At 41.8% G+C, this 27,767-nt stretch overlaps 1 protein-coding gene across 1 annotated transcript; it reads right to left on the reverse strand.

Annotated features, from left to right (window-relative positions):
• LOC310691441 (vomeronasal type-2 receptor 26-like) lies at positions 1 to 26,708 on the reverse strand. Its single transcript, XM_083471233.1, has 4 exons — positions 26,662 to 26,708; positions 8,701 to 8,928; positions 7,470 to 7,596; positions 1 to 1,013 (listed from the first exon to the last, which is right to left on the reverse strand). Exons 3-4 carry the CDS (start codon positions 7,486 to 7,488, stop codon positions 112 to 114), a joined length of 921 nt encoding a protein of 306 aa, XP_083327359.1. The 5' UTR covers positions 7,489 to 7,596; positions 8,701 to 8,928; positions 26,662 to 26,708; the 3' UTR covers positions 1 to 111.
• Positions 26,709 to 27,767: the final 1,059 nt, after the last annotated feature.

A 27,767-nucleotide genomic window follows, 5' to 3' on the forward strand; every position in this document is an offset into this window, starting at 1 on the left:
TTATTTTCATCATTTCATTTAACTTCCCTTCTTGAAAAAAACACACAGTGAGATTACCATGCCAACAAGTCTACAGAGTCTAAATACAGAAATGACAAACTATACTGTTATTTACATCTTTCTCCGTATCAGCTGCTCTCTGTTATTCAGCTCAGGCCTCACCACAATAATGTAGCATTTAGGGGAAAAGATGCAACCCAGCAGCCCAGCACTGGAAGCCAAGATGGAGAAGATCTCCACAGCCACCATGTATTTTCCTCTGGTGCTTAAGTATGTGGGAATAAAGGAGAACCAAACACTGCAGAAGACCAGCATGCTGAAGGTGATGAACTTGGCTTCATTGAAGCTGTCAGGCAACTTCCTGGCTAAGAAGGCCACAGTGAAGCTGATAATGGCCAGGAAGCCCATGTAGCCTAAAACGCAATAGAACATTAGAACTGACCCCTCATTACATAAGAATATAATTTCTTCAGTCATTGAGTGCATGTCCACATCTGGGAATGGGGCTGAGGTTGCCAGCCAGAAGCCACAAATTCCTACTTGAATCAAAGAGCAGGAAAGGACGATGGAGTAAGCCAGCTTTTTGCCTACCCACTTCCTGATTGTGGAATCTGGCTTGGTAGCCATGAATGCCAAAACCACTGAAATAGTCTTGGCCAAGATGCTGGAGAGGGCCACAGAGAAGACAATGCCAAAAGCCGTTTGTCGGAGAAGGCAGGTTGTCTTATTAGGCATTCCAATGAACATCAAAGTGCAGAGGAAACACAAGAGAAGGGACACAAGGAGAATGTAAGTGAGGCTTCTGTTATTGGCTTTGACGATGGCAGTGTCCCGGTGCTTAATGAAAATGCCAAGTACCATAGCTGTGATCAGAGAGAATAAAAGCGCAGAGAAAGTTGAAATAATGGCCAAAGTTTCCCCAAAGCCTAGGACGTGTGGTTTCTTGGGAATGCACTGATTCTGCTCTTCATTTGGATATTGCTCTGGAAGACATCTGGCACAGGTTTCCAATCCTGAAAAAAGGTGGTATGACAATTGGAAACAATCCAGTATATGCTTGAGGTTTTTTTTAAATCATGAGTTCCTTTACCGTAGTGTTTCCAGGAGGATAAGTTTCAAAACTTCTAGTCGAAATGCTTGTGCCCTAGAAGCTTTGAAGATAAAGTTCCCAAGGAAGATTTTTGCAGTATGGTAGCGCTGCAGAGAGCTTGCTGGGGAGACCATGCATTAAAAAGGGACTCAAAAAGTACTGAAACAAGGTTTTAATTACAAAAACAAAAACTCCTTTTACACTAAATACATCAAGAAACCAGACCCAACCACCAACCCATCCCCCAGGGTAATGGGAGAGCTAGGTGCTGCTCCTTATATACTACACCCAGATGCTGACACACCTTAATCAAATACAACTCAGCAGCACTTGCTATGTTTCACAGCTGTAAAGCTGGGTCTCGTTATCTTGCTCTGGCCCTTGCTCTGGCCCCTTAAAGACATACACATGGAGTGGAACAATGATGAACCTTTACATTTAAAGAAACCATTCAACATTTCCCCTGCGGTTCATCATTGTGGAACAAAAACATAAAGCATACTTTGTACATGTTTTTCATGTGTAACCTTTGGAAGAGCTTTAGTAAAAATGTCTGCAATTTGACTGTCACCTGGAACATATTCAAATACAACCATTTCATCAGCAATTAGTTTCTTTACAAACTGTAAACGTAACCTCAAGACTCTAGTGCGCTGCGTATTGGTCTCTGAACACAGGATAGCAAGTCCGCTCTGGGAATCAAGGTAAACTTTTACTGGTAGTGTTACTTGCATCTGTAGGTCTGCAAATACTTGCAGATACCATTCTACATCACAAGTGGCCTGAACGCATGCACATAATTCACTCTCTGTTGTGGAGAGACAAATAATGGTTTGTGTCTGGGACTTTCATTCAAAAGGACAACCGTTATAACAAAACACTATACCAGACACACCCCTGCAATTATTTTGTTCCACTGCATGAGATGCATCGCAGAAAATTTCAAAACCTTTGTCAATACTTGATGTAAACCGCAACCTATAGTGTTTGGTATGTTTAAGGTACATTACCACTCTCTTAAGAGCAGAGAAACATTGCGTAGTGGGCTTTTCCACAAATTGATGCATCTTTTAACAAAAGCTTAACTGTTTCATATTTTACACTTGGTGAATAGCACAAATCATAATCTTCGCCTGGAATTTGTTGAAAGCCCCTAGCAACTAGTCTTGCCTTGTACCTTACAACTTCATTTTTGTCATTCATTTTAACTCTATAAACCCATTTTGAATCAATAAGTCTCATATCTGGGGTTTGTGGTACAAGAGACCAAGTGTTATGCTCTTTTAAAGAAGCTATCTCAGAGTTCATAGCTTTATACCAATTTACAGCTTGGTGCTTAGGTAAATTCTGAACATCATTGTAGCTTTTTGGCTCAAAAAACGCCTTATTGGCATACACAGTATTAAAATGTTCATCTGCAAATCGTTGTGGTTTCTGCCTCTTTCTATCTGAACGTCTCAGTCCGGAAGGAGAGTCAGACTCCTCAGACTTAATGGGACTAAGTGAACTACTAGTTTCAGGTTGTAAATCATCATTGTCAGACTGAAGAGGTGCCTGTAGGCTAAGCTCACGGTCAGAAAACTCAAGAGAATCTAACCTCCCCTCGGGTGCCTGTGACTTTAAATCATCAAACGAATCAGATTCAACAAGCTTTTTGTCTTGTTCCATTAATTCAGAAGCATCATTTCCTCCTCCTGCTGCTGCTTCTTCCTCTTCTTCCTCAGTATCATTTATACCATCAGTATCTTGGAAAACAGCAACTCCATTCCAATTTACAGTTTGTATCATGCTTCTGGTAATATGAAATTTGCCAGTTGCTGGTATGTAAATTCTGTACGCCCCCTGCTGGTAGCCCATTAATTTTCCCTGAACACTATGTTCACCTAATTTCTGCTTAGCGGGATAATGCATAATTACATCTGAACCCCAAATACGTAGGTATTTCAGATTAGGGCGTTTTTTAAACAGCTTCTCATAGGGGGTGACATCTAAACCAGAATGATAACTGCGATTTCTAACATAACAAAAGGCATTGAGTGCTTCAGCCCAAAACGCTTTGGGCAGATTAGCATCGTGCAGATAAGTTTTAACCCCTGCCTGCAAGTCACGCTGCACAACTTCAACAAGCCCATTTTGCCAGGGACTTCGGGGGCAAGATAACTCATGAGTAGTCCCCTGCGCTTCCAGGAATTTCTCAAAATCCTCAGAAACAAATTCCCTGCCCCGGTCAGAAAATAGGTTCTTAATAGGTTTCTTAAAGTGCGTTTTTATCCAGTTGCAAAAAACCTTGTACTTCTCAAATGCTTGGGACTTCTCAGCTATTGCATAAGTCCAACAATATCTACTATACTGGTCTATCAGGGTAAGCCAGTACTTCGAACCTCCTAATGATGGTGGGAGTGGCCCAACTAAATCACAATGTACACGCTCAAATGGCTCAGTTACTTTCCTATCTGAGCACCTACCCTTGCGTGCAACCTTAATCTTATTCTTGCAACAGGATAGACACTGCATAAAGAATTTGCATGGTTTTAAGTTGAGGCCATTGACAATATTCTTTGTCTTAATTACATCAGCAAAATTCATGTGTCCCAGAATTCTGTGCGCCTCGTGGACACACCCAGAATGTGGCCTTACATTCCTCAACCCCTGGCTTGACTGTGCTGCTCTGCAATTTATAGACGATTGTGAGTAGGTGCGAAAATACAGTCTATATAAACTATCAGATTCCCGGGCATACAATAGACGTTTGTTCCCATCGAAAAACTCACACATAGACACTATGAAACGCACAGTTATGCCTTGACGGGCAAAACACCTTACTGACAATAAATTGTCCATTGACAGGCAGTAAATGCAGTTAGCTATTGTAATGTTTAAAGAGTCAAGTTTAATGGTACCCCTGCCAAGCGACTGCAGGACTTGTGAATTGGCTAAATGTACATTACCAATTTCCTCTTCGAAAGAAATAAACAAGCTTCGTTGCAAATGTGCTGAGATGCTCCTGAGTCGATAACAAAAGACTTCCACTTGGCATCTTTAATTCTTTTATGATCTGTTGTCCGAGCATGAAAAGCTCGTGGCTCGTTTCTGTCTTTACGGTACGATGTCGGCTGCTGGGCTGACGACCGCGATTGACGAACAGAAACAGGCTTGGGAGTACTTTGCTTTCTTTTGGATCTGCAGTCCCTTGCAAAATGTCCTTGCTTATTGCAGAACCAACAACGCTTTGCAGCTTTAAATGCAGTTGTATCACCACAGGTTTGCATATGGTGTTCCTCATTCTTTCTGGAAACAGGAGTGCTTATGGCACAAGCCTCCCTTCTATCCAACTCGCCCATTAATCTTGCCGTTACCCCTTCCACAGTTAATTGTGCTGGTGGAACGGCAGATATCTGGCTAGCTATACCATCAAAGTCCTCATTAAGAGAACAGAATGATAAAAATATACTGAATATCAGGTATCTCCATGTCCCTTCGAATTAATTCGCCGCGTATCGCCTCCAGACGTCTTAAGTGTGCTGCCAAATCACCACCAGGCTGCAACTTCGTCTGGTACAACTGCTTGAAATACATCAATGCAGACGCTGACTCTTTTCTAACATGCACTGCTGCAAGACTGTCCCACATTTCTTTGGCAGTTTTCTTATTTCTTATATAGACTACTTGCTGGTCACTGACTGCCAAATTAATTATCGCCCTGGCTTTTGCATCTCCTTTCGACCAAGCATTAGTTACAGGGTTAGGAGGGTCATCAGTTACATAGGTCCATACTTCTCTAGAGGTCAAAAGCGCCTCCACCCGAAAAGACCATAAACTATAGTTCTCATCTGTTAGCTGTGGGAAGACCAGAGCCTTCTCAGCTTCAGGAACCCAGTCAACCATTCTGGATATCTTCCAGACCCACAAAAACTACGCTAACAGGAGAAGGAGTTTTCAAAGCTTTCTTAGAGTCCAAAAATATGCAGTCATCCACTCAGCAGCTGGGCCCATAACCAAAGATGTTGGCTTTTTGCAGTATGGTAGCACTGCAGAGAGCTTGCTGGGGAGACCATGCATTAAAAAGGGACTCAAAAAGTACTGAAACAAGGTTTTAATTACAAAAACAAAAACTCCTTTTACACTAAATACATCAACAAACCAGACCCAACCACCAACCCATCCCCCAGGGTAATGGGAGAGCTAGGTGCTGCTCCTTATATACTACACCCAGATGCTGGCACACCTTAATCAAATACAACTCAGCAGCACCTGCTATGTTTCACAGTTGTAAAGCTGGGTCTCGTTATCTTGCTCTGGCCCTTGCTCTGGCCCCTTAAAGACATACACATGGAGTGGAACAATGATGAACTTTTACATTTAAAGAAACCATTCAACAGTTCTTAGAATAAAGACTCCAATTCTTTTCCATCCTCCCTCCCCTAAAAACCTTGGTTTCTTCCATGGCAGAATGCATGTACAATTTTTATGTCTTTTTGCATCAAAACAGAGCGGGTGGATCTACACTCATGGTGTATATCATTAAAATTTGTTATTAAAATGTGGCAGCACAGCAGTGAGCCACCATCAATGAGAAACTGCATTAAACATTAGAGAATATTACCTAACAACAAGGAAACTAGCGCTAATACACCCAGGAACCTCACCAAAATGCTGGAGAGGGTGCACCTCCACAGGCACATACGTACACATGTGTTGGGAATGCCCCCAAATCCAACTATTCTGGACAACAGCCATACAAGAAATGTAAAATAACTAAGCAAGTATTAGAAATCACCCCAGAACTGGCCCTACTAATCATATTCCAAGACAACAATGCCCACTCGCATCACAAAGAACTCATAACCCACCTACTCTCAGCAACCACAAACATCATAGTCAGACACTGGAAAGACCTGTCAGGAGTAAGCATGGACCAATTGTACCAAATAGTATGGGAAACAGCGCTACTAGAAAAAGTAACCAATAAACTGAAAGTGACATGATGACAAATAGAAGAAGATACCTTCACTCCGGTATGGCTCCCCTTTATCACATACACAGCCCAACAAGACAATGACAAGAATCCACCAACAGCATATGAATCAATATGGTTACCTGATCCAAAACACCCACCTACCCCCATTCACACATGAAAACAAAGTTCACCACAAGCAACCATAAGCAAGCAACTGCACCCTAGGCCAACCCCAAACTCTCTCACCACCAAAGGAACACATGCGAATAGCAAAGAGCACCTGCACAATGTACACTGACACAAAACCCCATACTTCTATTTTTAAGCAAAATAGAAATATCGCCTCCTGACCCACCCCCACGCACCATGGCCCCCTCCACCTCTTCCCCCCCTTTCTCTTCCTAATGTAACCCTAATGTCTCAACAAATGAACTGACCTATGGAAAATGTAACTTGAAAAAAGAGACACTGCGCATACCTTTGTAAACCAAGAATACTTTAATAAAAATATATATTTTTTTAAAAAAATAGAGAATATTATATGTAGTAATGTTTAGAAGGGGACGTGGGTGGCGCTGTGGGTTAAACCACAGAGCTTAGGACTTGCCAATCAGAACGTTGGCAGTTTGAATCCCTGTGACAGGGTGAACTCCTGTTGCTCGGTCCCTGCTCCTGCCAACCTAGCAGTTCGAAAGCGTGTCAAAGTGCAAGTAGATAAATAGGTACCGCTCCAGCGGGAAGGTAAAGGGTGTTTCCATGCGCTGCTCTGGTTCACCAGAAGTGGCTTAGTCATGCTGGACACCTGACCCTGAAGCTGTACACCGGCTCCCTTGGCCAATAAAGTGAGCTGAGTGCCGCAACCCCAGAGTCAGCCACGACTGGACCTAATGGTCAGGGGTCCCTTTACCTTTACTTGTAATGTTTAGAATATCAATGTATGTAGGTACACTGATGGAAAATCTTTACATTACAGATTACGGTCACATCTTCATGGTATACTCTCTTGAAGGTTAAGATAATTTCTTCATAGTGGCAGCTTTTACAGAGACAGAAGGGAGATTATTCTACTGCAGTGGTACCTTGGGTTAAGTACTTAATTTGTTCTGGAGGTCCGTTCTTAACCTGAAACTGTTCTTAACCTGAAGCACCACTTTAGCCAATGAGGCCTCCTGCTGCTGCTGCCACGGCGCTGGAGCACAATTTCTGTTCTCATCCTGAAGCAAAGTTCTTAACCCAAGGTACTATTTCTGGGTTAGCGGAGTCTGTAACCTGAAGCTTATGTAACCTGAAGCTTATGTAGCCAAAGGTACCACTGTATTGTTAATAAGCAATATTAATTGAGACCATACAGTGCAAACCTCATTGCAAATTTGCTCAGAATTTACTATAATAGCTTGTAAATGGTGATATGGCATCTCTCACCCTTCTCATTTGAGAACATCCCACGAGGACATGGATCACAATCATAACAACAGAACTTCTTCCCCTCCTTCTTTTTCTTCTCATAACCGGGAAGGCAGTTGGCATTACATAATGAAAGGGGTGGCACCTATCCAAAGAGACACGAAGAAGTTAATATTAAGACAATGTTTTAGGGGATTCATGTAACATCAGGTGATCTACCAGTAAGTAGGAGGGCCAGAAATGTTAACTATAGGTTTTCTATGTGCCAAAGCAGCACATACACAGTGGGAGAGAAAAGTTATAGTTCTAAGCATCATACAAACACAAGAAGATTACAATGTTCGTATCTAGATTGACCATTGCTACAACCATCAGATAATTTGATCTAATACACTACTGGTTATTTCTTTTTATGGTACTACAGCCTCCTGCTCTTTGCTGCTGTAATTTCACTTGATGTCCCCTTAGTGAGCTTCAAGGAGTTGGGATTTGGAGGTAGTGAATTACTGTGGTTTTGCTCCTATTTGGACAGCCCTATCACTTATACCATTGGAAAAAAGAGAGGCAGCGAAAATGGTGCACAGAAAATGTAGGTACACTGATGGAAAATGTATTGGGGTTGTGGTGAACTGGTTTTAGAAAACCAACTTCATAAAAAGCAGGGAACTACTATAAAATGTGGACATAAAATAAGTTGCTACTTTTTCAAAAAGACACATTTCCAACATTTTTCCAATGACCTTTTTAAAAATATATATATGATTTTGTAGGCAACTAGTGCTGACAAGCCTTGGATTGAATAAATCAGAAACATGAGGCTTTGAGATGAGCCTACATGCCTTGTCCACAGCCGGTGGAGTATATGGATGAGCAGTCGGGCTAGTAACCACTCCGAGCAAGGCATGATTTGGGGGGCTCCCCCTGGGCCTGGGCCTGTGGCAGGAGCCAACCTGACACACAATTACGTACATCCCGGCTTCTAGCATTCCAACTCGACCCTAGAGTTACAAGAGGCACCAGAAGATTACAATGTCTAATGCTACTAACCGGAAAACCACCTTGGACCAACAAGCATGTTGGACAACACAGTCTGATAGCCATTGGTCCTTCTTGGTGTCACATGTCTTCTGTGCATATTGCTCTTTTTGATTACGTGGTTCATTTGTTATTAATAAAATTATTAGTAGCAGCATTATTACTAGTTGCAGCAGTAGTTGGGCAGCACCTCCCCCCACAGTGATTTCCTTACCTGAGTGAAGAGTCTGTGCCATTGGATTCCGTTCCCATTAATGATGAGTTCTTTGCCAGGAGGGGCCTGAGGATCCAGCTTTCCGACTTTGACCCTGACATAGGAATTATTTGGGAAAGTGACCAGGTTTGCAATATCAAAGCCAGCTGCTATTTCTCCATGTTCATTGAATGTGATTTCATCCCCAGCACTGTTGTTGAATGAGATCCTTTGCAGCAATGAGTGGACCTAGGTGGAAAGAGAATCAGAAGGCCTAGAAAATGTTGTAATAGTCTTAAATCCCAGAAGGATTTAAGTTATTTTTCTACAAGAGTTATCCACTTCAAGCAATCTTTTTTTTATTACCATCGTAGACAAGCATAAGTAGGGTGGGGTACTGTCATTTAAAATCTGTAAAATGGTTTGGAAAGCTAAAAAGTATTTAAACAGAAGCTACCGTATTTTTCCATGTATAAGACGATGCTCGTCTTATATGCGGATAGGCATGTGCCCATGCAACCACAAATTGTTCAATGAGGGGGTCAAATCCCCCTCAATATTCTGCAGCCAGAAGGGCTCTGGTGGGCCCGCCTGCTACAGCAGTGGGCTCCTATGCAGCAGTGGGAAGGGGCGATGAAGCCCCTTATAGACTCTGAAGGCCATTATGAGATACCCTAAAAAGACCTCTGAAAAGGCTGGAGGGGGCAGCTAGGGCTCCTCCCAGTGTGTGACAACACATGGAGCACGTGACATCGCACATATGCACGGGACACCCACAATGTGGGGAGGAGCATGGTGCAGGTGGCCCCAAGCGTCATTTTTGACAGCTTCAGATACATTCCACTTGGCCAATTGATGCCATTAACCCCATACAACAAGTTGTCTAATTCAGTGGTTCACTATTAGAGGTGTGGGGACCCCAGAGTTTCCACAGAACACACCCAGGGGGTCTGCAGTGCCATCCCCTGCTGGGGTAAACACTTTTCTTGTTAATTGCACAGGGAAAACCTTCCATGGATCATTCAGCCTCTGCTTGCGGCCAATTCCTTCTTTCTGGCAGGGGGAAAACTTTCGAAAGAGTCGCTGGATGGCAAGCGAGGTGGGATTTGGGGAAAAACCTTGGACACATTTTCTTAGTGCTCTTTAAATTGGAGAGTGGGAGGGAGAAAAAGTTTTGTAGTTCTTTATTTCCTTGACCTCTGAAGGGCAGGTGTTACACAGGGAAGGCATCACTACCAAGAAGGCCCTCTGCCTGTTTCCTACTTAGATAGATGATAGATAGATAGATAGATAGATAGATAGATAGATAGATAGATAGATGATATAGATAGATGACAGATAGATAGATAGATAGATAGATAGATAGATAGATAGATAGATAGATAGATGATAGATGATAGATGATAGATGATAGATGATAGATGATAGATAGATAGAGCTGGATATATGGATAAAGGTTTCGAAGCTGCTAGAAATGTCAAAATTTGTTCATTTGTACTATGCTTTAATAAAATTGAATTGGTCTCTGCTCCAACTAAATCTTTGTCATTTTTGCATGGTAAAATCACAAATTTTATGGTCTGTTTTTTAGTAGACTAAAAATCCTCTGCTTATTTGGGGCTACCCCACCTTTTCTTCGAAAAATTGCTTTGCTACCTTACAGTTATCAAAATTTTCAAAAGCAGGGGTTCCATGGTTTAGCTTTTGAAAAATAGTAGATCCTCACTAATTAGCTAATTAGGAACCACTGGTCTAATTAAATGCCAGTTGAAATACTGGAACAGTGCCAGTTCTAAATGTTTAAATAGCAGCGTATTTTTAGAACAATTATTAACCTTTCAAGTAGTTGCTGCTATTCTGTCACTTATGAAAGTCTGTGTAATCTAAAGTCTGTTTAGTGTAATTGTAGGAAATAAAATAATTTAAGGTTAATCTTTCATGTATATATTACTTTCAGTTATTTACTTATAGATGAATGCCAACTCACATTATATATCAGTATAGCACACAACACTGAATACTTTGCAAGGTGAACACTTTATAAGTTACCTGCCAAGGCTCTACATTCTGAGAAGAGAGTCTGTCTCCACCCTTTGTCCTTTTGCTGATGGCTTCAGAGGAGTACCTAATATGTAAGGCGTGTGCCAGAGCATAGACAGCATTATAGATACTGTAGCTGTGACCGGTCATGCTCATTTCAAAATATGGTGCAGGAAGGCTCTCCAGCATCTCCTCTCCAGTACATATGTCTGCTGACCCAGTGGAATTTGAAAGTGAACACATGAATGCTTGTTCCCAGAAATCGTTGGTAAAACCATCTGCATCTGCCCAGGAAGGCTTTACATTCCTCAGAAAGTCTGAGAAGTCTTGAATGTCCTTGGAGTGAATGGCAAAGGAGAACGCACCATGGCATATTTGTATATTTATTTCAATAGGTTTTTTAAAAAAAGCTAATGAGAAATCAATTTGGGCAGTTGTAATCCATACTTTTCCTACATGTTGCTTCCTCTTAGATGGAGGCAATAGCAGCTGAATCATATTCCTTGCCTCTATAGCAACAGTGACCCACAAAATAGATTCTCCATATATAACAACCACATTTGCTTTGCTTGATATGAAAGCTGGGGTCAAAATCCCTGTGTCATCCAGCATATCCAGTATGTTACCAGTGAAATGCGGAAGTTCTTCATTTTTATCTGAGAATTCTGAACAGATTCCATTCTGGAAAAGCATTGGTTCAATGATCTGCAAGAAATGTTCTCCAGCTTCATTATTTGGAGTGATGAGCCCGACCCATTTCCATCCGAAATGCAGAAGTAACTGGATAATTCCCTTGTACTGAATATCTTCATTGGGGACCATGCGGTAGAAGAAACCACGTTTGATTTGATCATTTGTGGCTGGTTCAAATGAACCATATGAAATCTGAAAAGGAAAAAGTCAAACCTTTCCATGTGAAAACAAGAATTCAAAACACACACATTTATCTGAGTATAAATCCTGTATATCCCATATTTACTAATCTTTGCCATGGCGAACCCCTATTTACATAGAAAATATATTTCTCAAAAACCAAACAAACAATATTTCTCATTTAATTTTGTAGATATTAATTTCTATTATTATGGGAGTCATCACAGCTGCATACTTGTACACAAGGATTCTCTCCAGGAACAGGAGAGCTTTTATCCTTGCACTGCCTTCAACAATACTCTAAAGTGGACCATGAGAAATACAAGCAATTGATCAGGATCTTTTTGTCTATAATCTTTAAAACACTTGTAGAGAGAGGTTGATGGCATTTCTACTAAGAACTCTTGTGGGAGGATCTCCTGGAAATCCTGTACATTTCCTGAATATTATACATTTTATTCTTCTGTGACCACAATAAACCATATCCTATGAAAGTAAAATACCAGCAAATATTAAGGCAACCAATACGAATTCTAGTAATGCAGCAGAAGAACACCACATGGTAACACTATACCCCTCCCCAAAGGTCTCAAAAATAACAAGAAATTTGTTTTCGATTAGTCTCTGAAAATGGACAGTACTAAACATCATCATACGTATACAGGGAGAGGATCTTATGATTCCTAGGGTGAGAGACATTGTTGTCTCAAGTTATTTATGGCTTTGTAAGCCAGCTTCAGGGGGACGTGGGTGGCGCTGTGGTCTAAACCACTGAGCCTCTTGGACTTGCCGATCAGAAGGCCGGTGGTTCGAATCCCTGCGACGGGGTGAGCTCCAGTTGTTTGGTCCCAGCTCCTGCCAACCCAGCAGTTTGCAAGCACGCCAAAAAGTGCAAGTAGATAAATAGGTACTGCTCCAGCAGGAAGGTAAACGGTGTTTCCGTGCACTGCTCTGGTTTCATGTGGTGGCCACATGACCCGGAAAAACTGTCTGTGGACAAACGCTGGCTCCCTCGGCCTGTAAAGCGAGATGAGCGCCGCAACCCCAGAGTCGTCTGTGACTGGACTTAACTGTCAGGGGTCCTCTACCTTTACCTTTTTTTAAAAAGCAAGCTTCATCACTATGAATTGGGACTGGTATACCTCTCATGCAGCTAGGGCATTGCTTTTAGGAATGATGTGATGTGAACCGATCAAGATGCCCCATTTATCAAACTGGAATATTCGAACAATTTTCCATTAAATATACTGTACACACATTCCATAGAACCTGGATCATTTCATGTACATTGTTGAGTACTAATATTATACCCCCAAAAATATATCCATATATGGCAACCCATTTCGCTTTTCCATTTTACTGCTTCATATTGATGTATCAACAGATTCCTATTTGAAGGAGAAAAGAGTGAATTATAATATGAAATAACAATTTTTCAAAACCCATATTCTACCTGTGGAATCTTGTAAAGACCTAAGATATCTGCCATGGATGAGGAGGTTTCAGAGCTAAGTCCCCCAATGACTCCTACTACATTTTTCTGAGTGCCACATTTGTAGTTGGGGACAAAGTGATGTGATTTAAAGAGCAGATCCAGAGTGGTTCGGTAGGCCATCTTTGAATCAGAATAGCTATCATAGATGTGGAATCCAAGAGTGACATTGGGCAAGATCTTGGGATTCTCATTGATCTCATCAACAGCAAACACCAAGGCAAGGAGATGTTGGTAGGACTTGGTCGTCACTCTGCAAATAAAGTGCCTTATTATTTTAGATTGAGAAGTGATCTTCACTTGTTTTTTCAACCATGCCGCTTTTTATCACTAGCAATATGCACCGTTACTGACATCATTACTAAACCCCTTTTGTCAGTTGTTGTCCCTAGCAAAACAAACTGGTATGAAATGAAAATAAAGAAATTTAGATATAGCTATATGGGATTGACTGGCAGTGCAGACTTTGGTACTATGGTACCTTGGGCAAGGCCAAAATTTTGCTCCCACTTGGCCCTTCCTAAAGGTGGGCAAAGCTGTGCCAGGCTTAAGGAAGGAGACACAAGGCTTGCTTGGGTAGGATCCAAAAGCCCCCCTCCCCCGGTTCCCAAAGCTGGGGAAGTGCTAGCTAGGCTTTGGGAAGGAAGCAGGAGGACTCCAGGACCTCGTCAGAGCGCATGACTCCTTCCCAAAGCCAAGTGCCTTGCTTACCAGGTTTGGGGACAGCAATCCAATGGCTCTGTGTCCAATGTGTGCACACTGCTCGCAGATGCTAAACATCACCCTTGCGACTAGTGAGGTCTAGCGAGTGAACTATGCTTCATCGGAGGATAGAGAGATACCATGTATCTTGAAGCAGGTTATAAAATAGTCTTATAAAATCTTATTATTGGCTTTAATCTTCCATTGGATTTCAAAGCAAACCAAGTGCTTTATAGTCAGATATAATTGTAGAAAGAATAAATGAAAAGATCTTAAGAGCCCTTTACTTACACTGGGCTGTTAATAAAGGCCTGAGATGGGTGTTCATGGAAGGAGATGCTGGGCAATAGGTAATAGATATGAGACATTATCCCACCGATGATAAGGTCACCTTGTTCATACCATTCATGTGGAATATGCACAGGATTATTTCTGCTGCAAACGACAGTGGTCACTTTGGGCACCATATTGGGAAGCAGCAGGAGAAGCAGCAGCAACAACAACATCCTCATCACAACTATCCTTCTACACATGGAATCTCCTTTACATGTCTACAATATTGTTACTATCATCAGCCTAACTTGAACAGGATTTATTTTGTGACCACTGACTCTGCCAATTCTGTACTTAAAAGGGCAGGTATCCACCTGCTCATTAACTTCAGCACTGCCACAAAAAATTCATTGAATGCTATGATTTGAAATCTAACCAATACAATGAAAAGCAAACCTGGCCTCACCTCTCCTTAGCTTACCTTAGCTCTCTATGGAACACCGGGGTGCTTTTAATCATTTTAGATTTAATTATTTTTTTCTTATTTCCCATTCAGCCTTCTGGAGCTTTTCTAGGTGAATTGATTACCATAATTTTAATAATTATAGAGAAAATAATTACTTTTGCAATGTTGTTGAACTCTGTGTTGCATCACCAGTAGGAGAACGGCCAAAGTAAACATATTTGTCACATTGCAGAATCAAAGGTTAGGAAGAAGCCTCCAAGGTCATCTTGTCCTATCTGCTATTGCAGGACATCCAGAACTAAAAACAAGCCAAGAAAAAGAAAAACACTCTACCTGTATACAGGCATCCATATTTCACCTAAAATTTTCTCTATCAAAATGTGTTTATAGGTGAGCCAACTGCATCCTTTCCCCATTTGTCTAATTTCCTACTGCTATTGGCCCTGACACTCTCTGACATATGAAACATTGATTCCAGTTGCTAGATCTTGGAAACAATGATGGAAATGGTCCAAACCATATCAGGATATAGAGACCCCGGACAATACAGTCCAGCTACTTTTGAAAGGACATGTATATACCTTTTGAAGCTGAGTGACATGTTTAGGAATATCTAAGACAATGTCAGGGCCTGGCTGGATGAGGAAAAGTAGTGGCAGCCGATGGCCCAGGAGGCACCTTAGGAGGAAGGGGACTTTGAACCAGGTTCAGACAGGTGGGACAGAGAGGAATCACCACTGGAGAGTGAAGGTGAAAGGGAGATGATTGAGGTAGCCACAGACCCTGATAGAGAAGGAGTAGAGGGTGTCCTGCTCTGCCATACAGAACTGATTCATCTCCTCCCCCTTCCCCATTCTCAGTGCAGGAACAAAGAGTTGAGAAAAGGCTGGAACAATTAAGAATGGAGGTATAAATAGGGGATCAAAGGGGCAGGAATTTGGGGGGCCACTAGGGGCGCATTGGAAGATGGCCGACAATACCATCTCTCCGACCCACACGGGGTAATTAAGAGGCTATTATGGGAGCAGGCAACCTCCCTTGTTGCCCCAAGGGACTGGGGAACACTGCCCTTGCCTGCTGTGCCCATAAATCACCCCTAAATTCGAAAGAAGGGGGTGAGGGCACTAGGCAGAATGCCCCCGTGTGGACCTCGGCTCTCCTGGACGCTGTCTCTGATCATGCACTAGCTGCAGCAATTTCGAATAATTAATTACAAAAGAAGCAAATGCACATATTTCAAGTGAGGAAGGGGAGTGAAGTCTGCTAATTAAGGGACCTCTGCGAAAGAAGACGACGGGTTGGAGCAACAGGAATATTTTATGATGAAGATACACCAAAGGCTGGGTATGTTGGCAACGGGACTGAATGGGGGGGGGGACGGACCTTTTTTACTTTCCTTCTATGTGATTTACAAAGAACCCCTCCTCATTAGAACCATTGGTTAAACTGACCCAAGCAGGATGATTAAGGTCTGTGTGGAGATAAACTTTAACCAAAAGTATGCTTTATGGAGATCGAGAAGCAATAAGAGCTTTTGGAATGGCGCAGCAATTAATTCAGAGTCACCATGTTGCCAAAGGATTTATAGCCGGGAGGAGGAACGGACTTGTTTTCAGACTGCATTCCTGGTGAATCTCCTCAGAGGTTTGAGAAAGGAGGCAGATTGGTGAAGATTAATGACGCTAAGACTGTTTTGATGTATGGAAGTGATGTTCTATGGAAAACGTCTGGATATGACTACTGGATAAAAAAATAATAATATCCACGCAGGATTACAAACTGTTTTAACCAGGTTGTGGAGACTATCAGAGGTCACAAGGAGAAAGGAAAAATATGAAAATAACAACAAGAGATGTGGAAAAACAATAAGAAAGGACTGGATAGTACAGTGAACATCATATGGTTAGATTTGTGGACATTAAAACAGCAACAAGAAGCAAGAAGTTGATTGGATCCCCTTCGGAACTTGAAATATGGGTACCCCCAACAAAAATTTAAAATTCGGCTGTGTAATTTGGAATTTATGTAATCTGGTTTGATTTGATGTGATTGGTCGGTTAATAAAAAATTATTCTGAAAGGGGCAGGAATTTAATTTCTGCAACTGACCTGCTTAGTTCATGGATGTGCCATGTGATGTCTCCTGGGCTATGAAGTTGATTACTCTCCAGCCCTGACTTTTTCTGCTTACAGCATTGAACCACAAATGGAAGGGCTTATCTGGCAGCCTGACAAGAGGTTTTTGAGTCCACGGGTCGCTTCTCCAACTACATTCTTTCTGTGGTACCCCTGTGAGGCTCAGGACCCCAGTTATGTTACCCCTTGCCTGCAGAGTTGGCAGCCTCCCACCTTTTTTTTAAACACCCGCCCTTGTGATGTTTTCCCTCAGCCTCCTCTCCTCTGCCCTCTCCAGGAAGCTGATGCTGCTGACCCTGGTTTCCGAGCTGCCCCTTACCCCAAACAGTGGTGCCTCCTAACACTGCCCTACTGCTGGGAAGCACCCCCTGGCCAGTCCCAGAGACACCATTCATGTGGAGAGCATGTAGCCAAGGCTGTGGAAACCTTTGGGAGACCGAGTCACAAGAGGGCATGAGAGGAGGGAGGGAAGGAAAGAGGAACAGAGGCCAGTGTTGTCCGTGGTACCCCTGACCATCATTCAAGGCACCCCAGTGTAAGGCACTGATAGGCACTGTTATGCCGTCCAGATGTTTTTGGTCTACAGCTTCCATCATCCGTGATAGCAATGGTCTGTTGTAAGCTGGTGGGAGCTGCAATTCAGCAACATCTGGAGGGCCACAGATTGATGACCCCTGGTGCAAATAAAAGTGGGGTGTAGAATAAGGCTCCATCGCTAGGATGATATTGATCCACTAGGGGTATGTTAGGTATTAGAGACCTCTGAATCTGGAGCAGTCTCTACATATGGCAATGTCGATTGAGTTAAGAGATTCCAGAAATGTAGAAATCCAGGTTTATACTGGGAATTCTAAAACTGGTTAGAGGTGTCTTTTTGTGCCTGGAATTTCTAGTGGAATGCCCATATGATTTTCGGTTTGGAGCACTTTTAAATGTTCTGCTTCCACATATAATGAACATCGTAAACGAATACATACATAAATGTAGACTCCTCAAAATGAATCACACAAAACATGACCCATGATTTAATAGAATTACTGTTACCATGAAATTGTCACTTTCCATTCATTTCTTAAAATAATCAGTACATGTAGGGGAATGGTTGGGTTGGTAATGAACATAGAGTCATTTCTTGGCTTCCTTGAGGTGTGATGACACAAGCTGGAAACTGAATCTTGAGAGTGGCAGTGGGCAAACAATCTTTGGCCGTTACTACTGGATTCTTACCTTCTTCGTCATCCGTACCTAAACATAAAATATCTTTACTGCCTAGCTCCCTTCATTTACTTGCGCGAAATTTTTGAAATGGCTCAGCCTCTTTGCTAGTGCAGTTAGGCATATAGTGAAGACAAAGTATCTCAGATCCAGTCTTCTGAAATTTTATGGCTGTCTAACATGAACCTGATAGACGGTCACCCAAAATAGGGACAATATGGCTTGGGGCATGGTCAAATCTGGAACACAGTCCTACTGGATAGACTCATGGGCTCATTATAAAACAGCTTCTCAATTTTTTGTGTTCCTTTTCATCTCTTCTCTCTGTACCCCATCACCTCCTCCTCAGGAGAGGTTCAGGGCCTCTTGGGAAGATAGGGGGCATTTCTTTGGATGCAGGAGAAGAAGAGAAACAGAATGTATAGGCATTCAAAGTTTTTGCATATAATCCATGGTTTCTTAAATAAACATAATCCTGTTTCATTTACAGCTCATATGCAACTATGCTGGATATCAAGAACATAGATGATAACACCAGTGATCCCCCCCCCCGAGGGGACACTTGGAGATGCATAACCCTAAACATTTTGTGAATCTACGTTTGGCCTTATTAAGGGGCAGAGTAGGAAAATGAGAGTACCACTAAACAGTTGCTAGATCTTGGAAAATAAGCACTGGATAAGACATTCTCTTCTGTTATTTTCATCATTTCATTTAACTTCCCTTCTTGAAAAAACACACAGTGAAATTACCATGCCAACAAGTCTACAGAGTCTAAATACAGAAACAACAAACTCTACTGTTATTTACGTCTTTCGCCGTATCAGCTGCTCTCTGTTATTCAGCTCAGGCCTCACCACAATAATGTAGCATTTAGGGGAAAAGATGCAACCCAGCAGCCCAGCACTGGAAGCCAAGATGGAGAAGATCTCCACAGCCACCATGTATTTTCCTCTGGTGCTCAAGTACGTGGGAATAAAGGAGAACCAAACACTGCAGAAGACCAGCATGCTGAAGGTGATGAACTTGGCTTCATTGAAGCTGTCAGGCAGCTTCCTGGCTAAGAAGGCCACAGTGAAGCTGATAATGGCCAGGAAGCCCATGTAGCCTAAAACAGCATAGAACATGAGAACTAACCCTTCATTACATAAGAATATAATTTCTTCACTGCTTGAGTGCATGTCCACATCTGGGAATGGGGCAGAGGTTGCCAGCCAGAAGCCACAAATTCCTACTTGAATCAAAGAGCAGGAAAGGACGATGGAGTAAGCCAGTTTTTTGCCTACCCACTTTCTGATTGTGGAATCTGGCTTGGTAGCCATGAATGCCAAAACCACTGAAATAGTCTTGGCCAAGATGCTGGAGAGGGCCACAGAGAAGACGATGCCAAAACTTGTTTGTCGGAGAAGGCAGGTTGCCTCCTTAGGAGTTCCAATGAACATCAAAGTGCAGAGGAAACACAAGAGAAGGGACACAAGGAGAATGTAAGTGAGGCTTCTGTTGTTGGCTTTGACGATGGCAGTGTCCCGATGCTTAATGAAAATGCCAAGTACCATAGCTGTGATCAGAGAGAATAAAAGTGCAGAGAAAGTTGAAACAATGGCCAAAGTTTCCCCAAAGCCTAGGACATGTGGTTTCTTGGGAATGCACTGATTCTGCTCTTCATTTGGATATTGCTCCGGAGGACATCTGGCACAGGTTTCCAATCCTGAAAAAAGGTGGTATGACAATTGGAAACAATCCAGTATATGCTTAAGAGTTTTTTTTAAAAATCATTAGTTCCCTTACCGTAGTGTTTCCACGAGGATAAGTTTCAAAACTTCTAGTCGAAATGCTTGTGCCCTAGAAGCTTTGAAGATAAAGTTCCCAAGGAACCTTGTTCTTAGAATAAAGACCCCAATTCTTTTCCACCCTGCCTCCCCCAAAACCTTGGTTTCTTCCAGGGCAGAATGCATGTACAATTTTTATGTGTTTTTGCAATAAAACAGAGCAGGCGGATCTACACTCATGGTGTATATCATTAAAATGTGTTATTAAAATGTGGCAGCACAGCAGTAAGCCACCATCAATGAGAAACTGCATTAAACATTAGAGAACCTCACCAAAATGCTGGAGAGGGTGCACCTCCACAGGCACATACCTACACATGTGGTGGGAATGCCCCAAAATCCAACTATTCTGGACAACAGCCATACAAGAAATGTAAAATAACTAAGCAAGTATTAGAAATCACCCCAGAACTGGCCCTACTAATCATATTCCAAGACAACAATGCCCACTCGCATCACAAAGAACTCATAACCCACCTACTCTCAGCAACCACAAACATCATAGTCAGACACTGGAAAGACCTGTCAGGAGTAAGCATGGACCAATGGTATCGAATTTTATGGGAAACAGTGCTACTAGAAAAATTAACCAATAAACTGAAAGTGACACGATGACAAATAGAAGAAGATACCTTCACTCCGGTATGGCTCCCCTTTATCACATACACAGCCCAACAAGACAATGACAAGAATCCACCAACAGCATATGAATCAATATGGTTACCTCATCCAAAACACCCACCTACTCCCATTCACACACGAAAACAAAGTTCACCACAAGCAACCACAAGCAAGCAACTGCATCCTAGGCCAACCCCAATCTCTCTCACCACCAAAGGAACACATGCGAATAGCAAAGAGCACCTGCACAATGTACACTGACACAAAACCCCACACTTCTATTTTTAAGCAAAATAGAAATATCGCCTCCCGACCCCACCGCCACGCACCATGGCCCCCTCCACCTCTTCCCCCCTTTTCTCTTCCTAATGTAACCCTAATGTCTCAACAAATGAACTGACCTATGAAAAATGTAACTTGAAAAAAAGAGACACTGCATATACCTTTGTAAACCAAGAAAACTTTAATAATTTTTTTTTTAAAAAAAAATAGGGAATATTATATGCAGTAATGTTTAGAATGGGACGTGGGTGGTGCTGTGGGTTAAACCACAGAGCTTAGGACTTGCCGATCAGAACGTTGGCAGTTTGAATCCCTGTGACAGGGTGAACTCCTGTTGCTCGGTCCCTGCTCCTGCGAACCTAGCAGTTCGAAAGCATGTCAAAGAAGTGCAAGTAGATAAATAGGTACCGCTCCGGCGGGAAGGTAAATGGTGTTTTCGTGCGCTGCTCTGGTTCGCCAGAAGCGGCTTAGTCATGCTGGACACATGACCCTGAAGCTGTACACCGGCTCCCTCGGCCAATAAAGTGAGATGAGCGCCGCAACCCCAGAGTTGGCCACGACTGGACCTAATGGTTAGGGGTCCCTTTACCTTTACTTGTAATGTTTAGAATATCAATGTATCTAGGTACACTGATGGAAAATCTTTACATTACAGATTACAGTCACATCCTCATGGTATACTCTCTTGAAGGTTAAGATAATTTCTTCATAGTGGCAGCTTTTACAGAGACAGAAGGGAGATTATTCTACTACAGTGGTACCTTGGGTTAAGTACTTAATTCGTTCTGGAGGTCCGTTCTTAACCTGAAACTATTCTTAACCAGAAGCACCACTTTAGCTAATGAGGCCTCCTGCTGCTGCCACGCTGCTGGAGCACAATTTCTGTTCTCATCCTGAAGCAAAGTTCTCAACCCAAGGTACTATTTCTGGGTTAGCGGAGTCCGTAACCTGAAGCATATGTAACCTGAAGCGTATTGTTAATAAACAATATAAATTGAGATTATACAGAGCAAACCCCATTGCTTATTTGCTCAAAATTTCCTAAAATAGCTTGTATATGGTTATATGGCATCTCTCACCCTTCTCATTTGAGAACATCCCATGAGGACATGGATCACAATCATAACAACAAAACTTCTTTCCCTCCTTCTTTTTCTTCTCATAACCGGGAAGGCAGTTGGCATTACATAAGGAAAGGGGTGGCACCTATCCAAAGAGACACAAAGAGGTGAATATTAAGAAAAAAGTTTAAGGGGATTCATCTAAGATCAGGTGATCTATCAGTAAATTGGAGGGCCAGAAGTGTTAGCTGTAGGATCCGTATGTGCCCAGGTAGCACAAATAGTTTGAGAAAAAGTTACAGTTCGAAGCATCATATAAACACAAGCAGATTATAATGTTCATATCTAGATTGACCATCACTGCAAACCATCAGATTTTTTTAATCTAATACTACTACTGGTTATTTCTTTTGATGGAACTACTTTCTCGTGCCCTTTGCTGCAGGAATTTCACTTGTTGTCCCCTTAGTCAACTTCAGGGAGTTGGGATTTGGAGGTAGTGAAATATTGTGGTTCTGCTCATATTTGGATGGTCCCTACCACTTATACCATTGGAATACGGTGAAGATGAAGTGAAGATGGTGGGCAGATGTATTGGGGTGGTGATGGACTGGCTTTATAAAACCAGCTTCATGAAAAGCAGGGAATTACAATACAATGTGCACATAAAATAAGTTGGGACTTCTCTACAAAATCAATGTATAGAGTCTGGTGTCATTTTACAAAAAGAAATATTTCCAACATTTTTCCAATGACCTTTTTAAAAAATATGATTTTGTAGGCAACTAATGCTAACAAGTTATGGATTGAAAAAAAAATGGAAAGATTTGTTAAACTATGGCTGCCGAGATACTCTCAACATATGCAAAAGAATCTCTCCATCCTTCATATACAAGGAAATGGGAATGGGATTTATCAAATATTGGTTTAACAATCCTAAAAGCAAAAGGGATGTGGGCATTAAAGTATTGTAAATATGTTTATTACTTTGAACCTGAAATAGTCAATATCCAAATGGTACTTAAATTTACATTTTATTTATTTATTTTGCAAAAACAGGCATTGTTTGAGGTATAACTCAATTAAGGTAGATCTAACAAATATCTGTTGAAATTTTAAACAATATTGCCATTGAATAGAAAATCAAAAAGTTTGAAATGGGGCCATGGAACAGAAACTCAAAAAGTTTGCATCTTGTAACCAGTGACTTTCTCCTTGACCATCGGCTCCTGTCCTCATTGGTCTGTCTGTCTACCTTCTTTTCTGAATCCCTCCTTCACTTACCGCCTTCCTTCCTTCCTTCCTTCCTTCCTTCCTTCCTTCCTTCCTTCCTTCCTTCCTTCCTTCCTCTGCTGCCCCCCCACTCTCCAAGTCCTTCTTGGCAGTCTGCTCACACTTATAATAGTGCCACTGGGCAATTGGGGATGCGGAACCACGCAGATCCTCTGATGACCAATGGCAGCAGCTGGATTCCTCCACTGAGGCACAGAGAGGATCATTCATGCCTTGCCCAGCAGCCCATGGAGTACATCAAGGGGCAGCTGGGCTCTTAGCCACTCTGAGCAGGGCGTGATTTTGGGGGCTCCTTCTGGGTCTGGGCCCGTGGCAGGGGCCAACCTGGCAAACAACTACATACACCCCTGCTTCTATCATTCCAACTCAACAATAGTGTCACAAGCAGTATCAAAGAAAACTCATGAAGATTACAATGTTCATTCACAATGATACAGTTAGCTTAGCATTCTATCTAATGCCACTATGTAGAGAGCTGCCTTGAACAAAAAAACATGTTGGACAACACTGTCTGATAGCCATTGATCCTTCTTGGTGTGACATGTCTTTTGTGCATATTGCTCTTTTTATGACATGGTTCATTTGTTTATTTATTAATCAAATTATTAGTACAGTGGTGCCCCGCAAGACGAATGCCTTGCAAGACGGAAAACTCGCTAGACGAAAGAGTTTTCCGTTTTGGTGGTGCTTCGCAAAACAAATCTCCTATGGGCTTGCTTCGCAAGACGACAATGTCTTGCGAGTTCCTGCGGGTTTTTTCCCCTCCCCCCTTTTCTAAGCCGCTAAGCCACTTATCAGCTGATCCGATAAGCCGATAAGCCACTAAAAGCTGCTAAAAGCCGCTAATAGCGCTAATCCGCTAATCTGTCAATGGGCTTGCTTTGCAAGATGAAAAAACCGCTAGACGAAGAGAATCACAGAACGGATTCTTTTCGTCTTGCGAGGCACCACTGTAGCAGCATTATTAATAGTGGCAGCAGAAGTTGAGCAGCACTTTCCTTTTCACCTCAAGTGGCAAAACTACACGCTCTCCCACTTGTGTGTAGTGATTTCCTTACCTGGGTGAAGGCTCTGTGCCATTGGATTCTGTCCTCATTAATGGTGAGCTCTTTGCCAGCAGGGGCCTGGGGATCCAGCCTTCCGACTTTGACCCTGATATATGAATTATTCGGGAAAGTGACCAGGTTTGTAATATCAAAGCCAGCTGCTAATTTCCCATGTTCATTTAATGTAATTTCATCCCCTGCACTGTTGTTGAATGAGATCCTCTGCAGCAATGAGTGGAGCTAGGTGGAAAGAGAATCAGAAGGCCCATCAAATGTTGTAATAGTCTTACAAATATAAATAGCTTTCCTAGAAGGATTTAAGTTATTTTCCTCCAGGAGTTATCCACTTCAATCAATATTTCTTTATTACTGTTGTAGACCAACATAAGTAGGGTGGGGTACTGTTGTTTAGAACCTGTAAAATGTTTTAGAAAGCTAAAAAGTATTAAAACAGAAGGTACCGTATTTTTCCATGTATAAGACAATGCTCGTCTTATATGCGGATAGTGAATGCAGAAGGGGGATGTGCGATTAATGGCAGCAGCAAGCAGGAGATTGGCTATGGCTACGGCAGTTGGGCAGATGATTGACGGTTGCAACAAGTGGGCAGGTGGGCTGTTGGTGGCGGTGAGCAGGCAGACAATTGATGGCTGTGGTGAGGTGTGTGATTGGCAGGGGCTGTGGTAAGCGATTGGCAGTGGTGGACAGGTGGGTGAGCGATTGGCAGAAGTGACCTCCCCCACCCCCCAAAAAGCTAAACAACTTAATTTCTTAATTTTGGGTTTAAAAATATAGGGGTTGTCTTATACATGGGGCGCCTTATACACGGGAAAATATGGTATATGAAAAAGTATACAAGAAGCTAAAAGAAGCTAAAAGAATGGTTAGGAGCATTAAATGTGTGCGGAAGAACATGAAAGATTAGTATATAAAAGACTATGGTTGTCAATTTACAGAACACTTTGATATGAGTGTTCATTAAATCTTGTCTGTGCCACAGGTTAACCACTTCAGTTCATATTGGAGAGAAGCCAAATTTCAGTGGTAGGTACAGGAAGAGAGGAAAATCACGAATCAGCATAAACTTAGCAGTCAAGAGACTTCCAGGAAGAAGAAGAAGAAGAAGAAGAAGAAGAAGAAGAAGAAGAAGAAGAAGAAGAAGAAGAGTAAGAGTAGTTTGGAGTTGATATTCTGCCTTTCACTACCCTAAGGAGTCTCGAAGCGGCTAACAATCTTATTTCCCTTCCTCCTCACAACAAACACTCTGTGAGGTGAGTGAGGCTGAGAGATTTCAGAGAAGTGTGACTAGCTGAAGGTCACCCAGCATCTGCATGTGGAGGAGCGGGGAAGTGAACCCAGTTCACCAGATTACGAGTCCACCGCACTTAACTGCTACACCATGCTGAAAAATATATAATAGAGGCATAAGGCTATAGACCTGCTTGTTTCAGATCACCCTTTGTAAATAATTAAGAATTGGAAGGGATTTGAGTTGATGTTCTGGAGACTGAACCCACCCTGGTCATGATGGTCAATGATTTCTGGTGGGACAGAGGTGAAACCTGGTCCTGCTAGACCTCTCAAACTGGTTAGATAGATAGATAGATGATAGATAGATAGATGATAGATATAGATAGATAGATAGAGCTAGATAGATAGATGTAGGTTTAGAAGCTGCTAGAAATGTCTAAATTTGTTCACTTATACTTTACTTTAATAAAATTGAATTTGTCTCCGCTCCAACCACAACTTTGTCATTTTTGCATGGTAAAATCACAAATTTTATGGTCTGTTTTTTAGTAGACTTAAAATCCTTTGCTTCTTTTGGACTACCCCACATTTTCTTCAAAACATTGGTTTGCTACCTACAGTTATCAAAATTTTCAAAAGCTGGAGTTCCATGCTTTAGATTTTGAAAAACAGGGGGTTATCAATAATTAGCTAATTGGAAATCACTGGTCTAATTAAATGCCAGTTGTAAGTCTGGAACAGCGCCAGTTTTTAATCTTTAAATAGCAGTGAATTTTCCGAACTATTATAAACCTTTCAAGTAGTTGCTGCTATTCTGTCACTTATGAAAGTCTGTGTAATTTAAAGTCGGCTTAGTATAATTATAGGAAATAAAATAATTTAAGGTTAATCTTTCATGTATTTATTACTTTTAATTATTTAGGTAGGTAGCCATGTTGGTCTGACGAAGTAGAAATATATATAAAAAATAAAAAATTATCTAGTAGCATCTTAGAGACCAACTTAGTTTGTTCTTGGTATGAGCTTTTGTGTGCATGCACGCTTCTTCAGATACACGTCAGATACACTTCTTTTAATTATTAAGGGTTAAGTACTTAATTCGTTCCGGAGGTCCGTTCTTAACCTGAAACTGTTCTTAACCTGAAGCACCACTTTAGCTAATGGGGCCTCCTGCTGCCGCCACACCACTGGAGCACGATTTCTGTTCTCATCCTGAAGCAAAGTTCTTAACCTGAAGCATTATTTCTGGGTTAGCGGAGTCTGTAACCTGAAGTGTATGTAACCTGAAGCGTATGTAACCTGAGGCACCACTGTAGATGAATGCCAACTCACATTATATTATCAACACAGTGCAGAACACTGAATACTTTGCAAGGTGAACATTTTATAAGAGGAAACATTACCTGCCAAGGCTCTACATTCTGAGAAGAGAGTCTGTCTCCACCCTTTATCCTTTTGCGGATGGCTTCAGATGAGCACCTAATATGTAAGGCCTGTGCCAGAGCATAGACAGCATTATAGATACTGTAGCTGTGACCGGTCATGCTCATTTCAAAGAATGGTGAAGGAAGGCTCTCCAGCAACTCCTCTCCAGTACATGTGTTTGCTGACGCAGTAGAATTTGAAAGTAAACAACTGAATGCTTGTTCCCAGAAATCACTGATAAAACCATCTGCATCTGCCCAGGAAGGCTTTACACTCCTTAGAAAGTTTGAGAAGTCTTGAATCTCCTTGGAGTGAATCGCAAAGGAGATAGCACCGTGGAACATTTGTATATTAACCTTCAGCATTTTTTCAAAATAATATAATATGAAATCAGTTTGGGCTGTTGTAATCCATACTTTTCTTTCAGGTTGTTTCCTCTTAGATGGAGGCAATATCAGTTGAATTGTATTCCTTACCTCTATAGCACATGACAACCATAAAATAGATGTACTTTCTCCATATATAACAATTGCATTTGCTCTGCTTGCCATGAAAGCTGGGGACAAAATCCTTATGTCACCCAGCATATCAAATACGCTACCAGTGAAACGCATATTGTTTTCACTTTTTTCTGTGAATTCTGAACAAATTCCATTCTTGAAAAGAATTGGTTCAATGTTCTGAATGAAACGTTCTCCAGCTTCATTATCTGGAGTGATGAGCCCGACCCATTTCCAACCAAAATGCAGAAGTAACTGGATAATTCCCTTGTACTGAAGATCTTCACTGGGGACCATGCGGTAGAAGGAAGCAACTTTGCTTCGATCATTTGTGGTTGGTTCAAATGAACCATATGAAATCTGAAAAATAGAAAAGCCAAACCTATCCAAGTGGAAACAAGAATTCACAACACACTCATTTAGCTGAATATAAATCCTTTATATCTCATATTTCCTATTTTTAGACAGGGCCGACCCCCATTTACATAGAAAATATATTGCTCATTTATTATTGCAGATATTAATTCCTATTATTATGGGAGTCATCACAGCTGCATACTTGTACACACAGATTCTCTCCAGGA

Source organism: Podarcis liolepis, assembly GCF_965112155.1.
Source record: "Podarcis liolepis genome assembly, chromosome: 13".
NCBI lineage: Eukaryota > Metazoa > Chordata > Lepidosauria > Squamata > Lacertidae > Podarcis > Podarcis liolepis.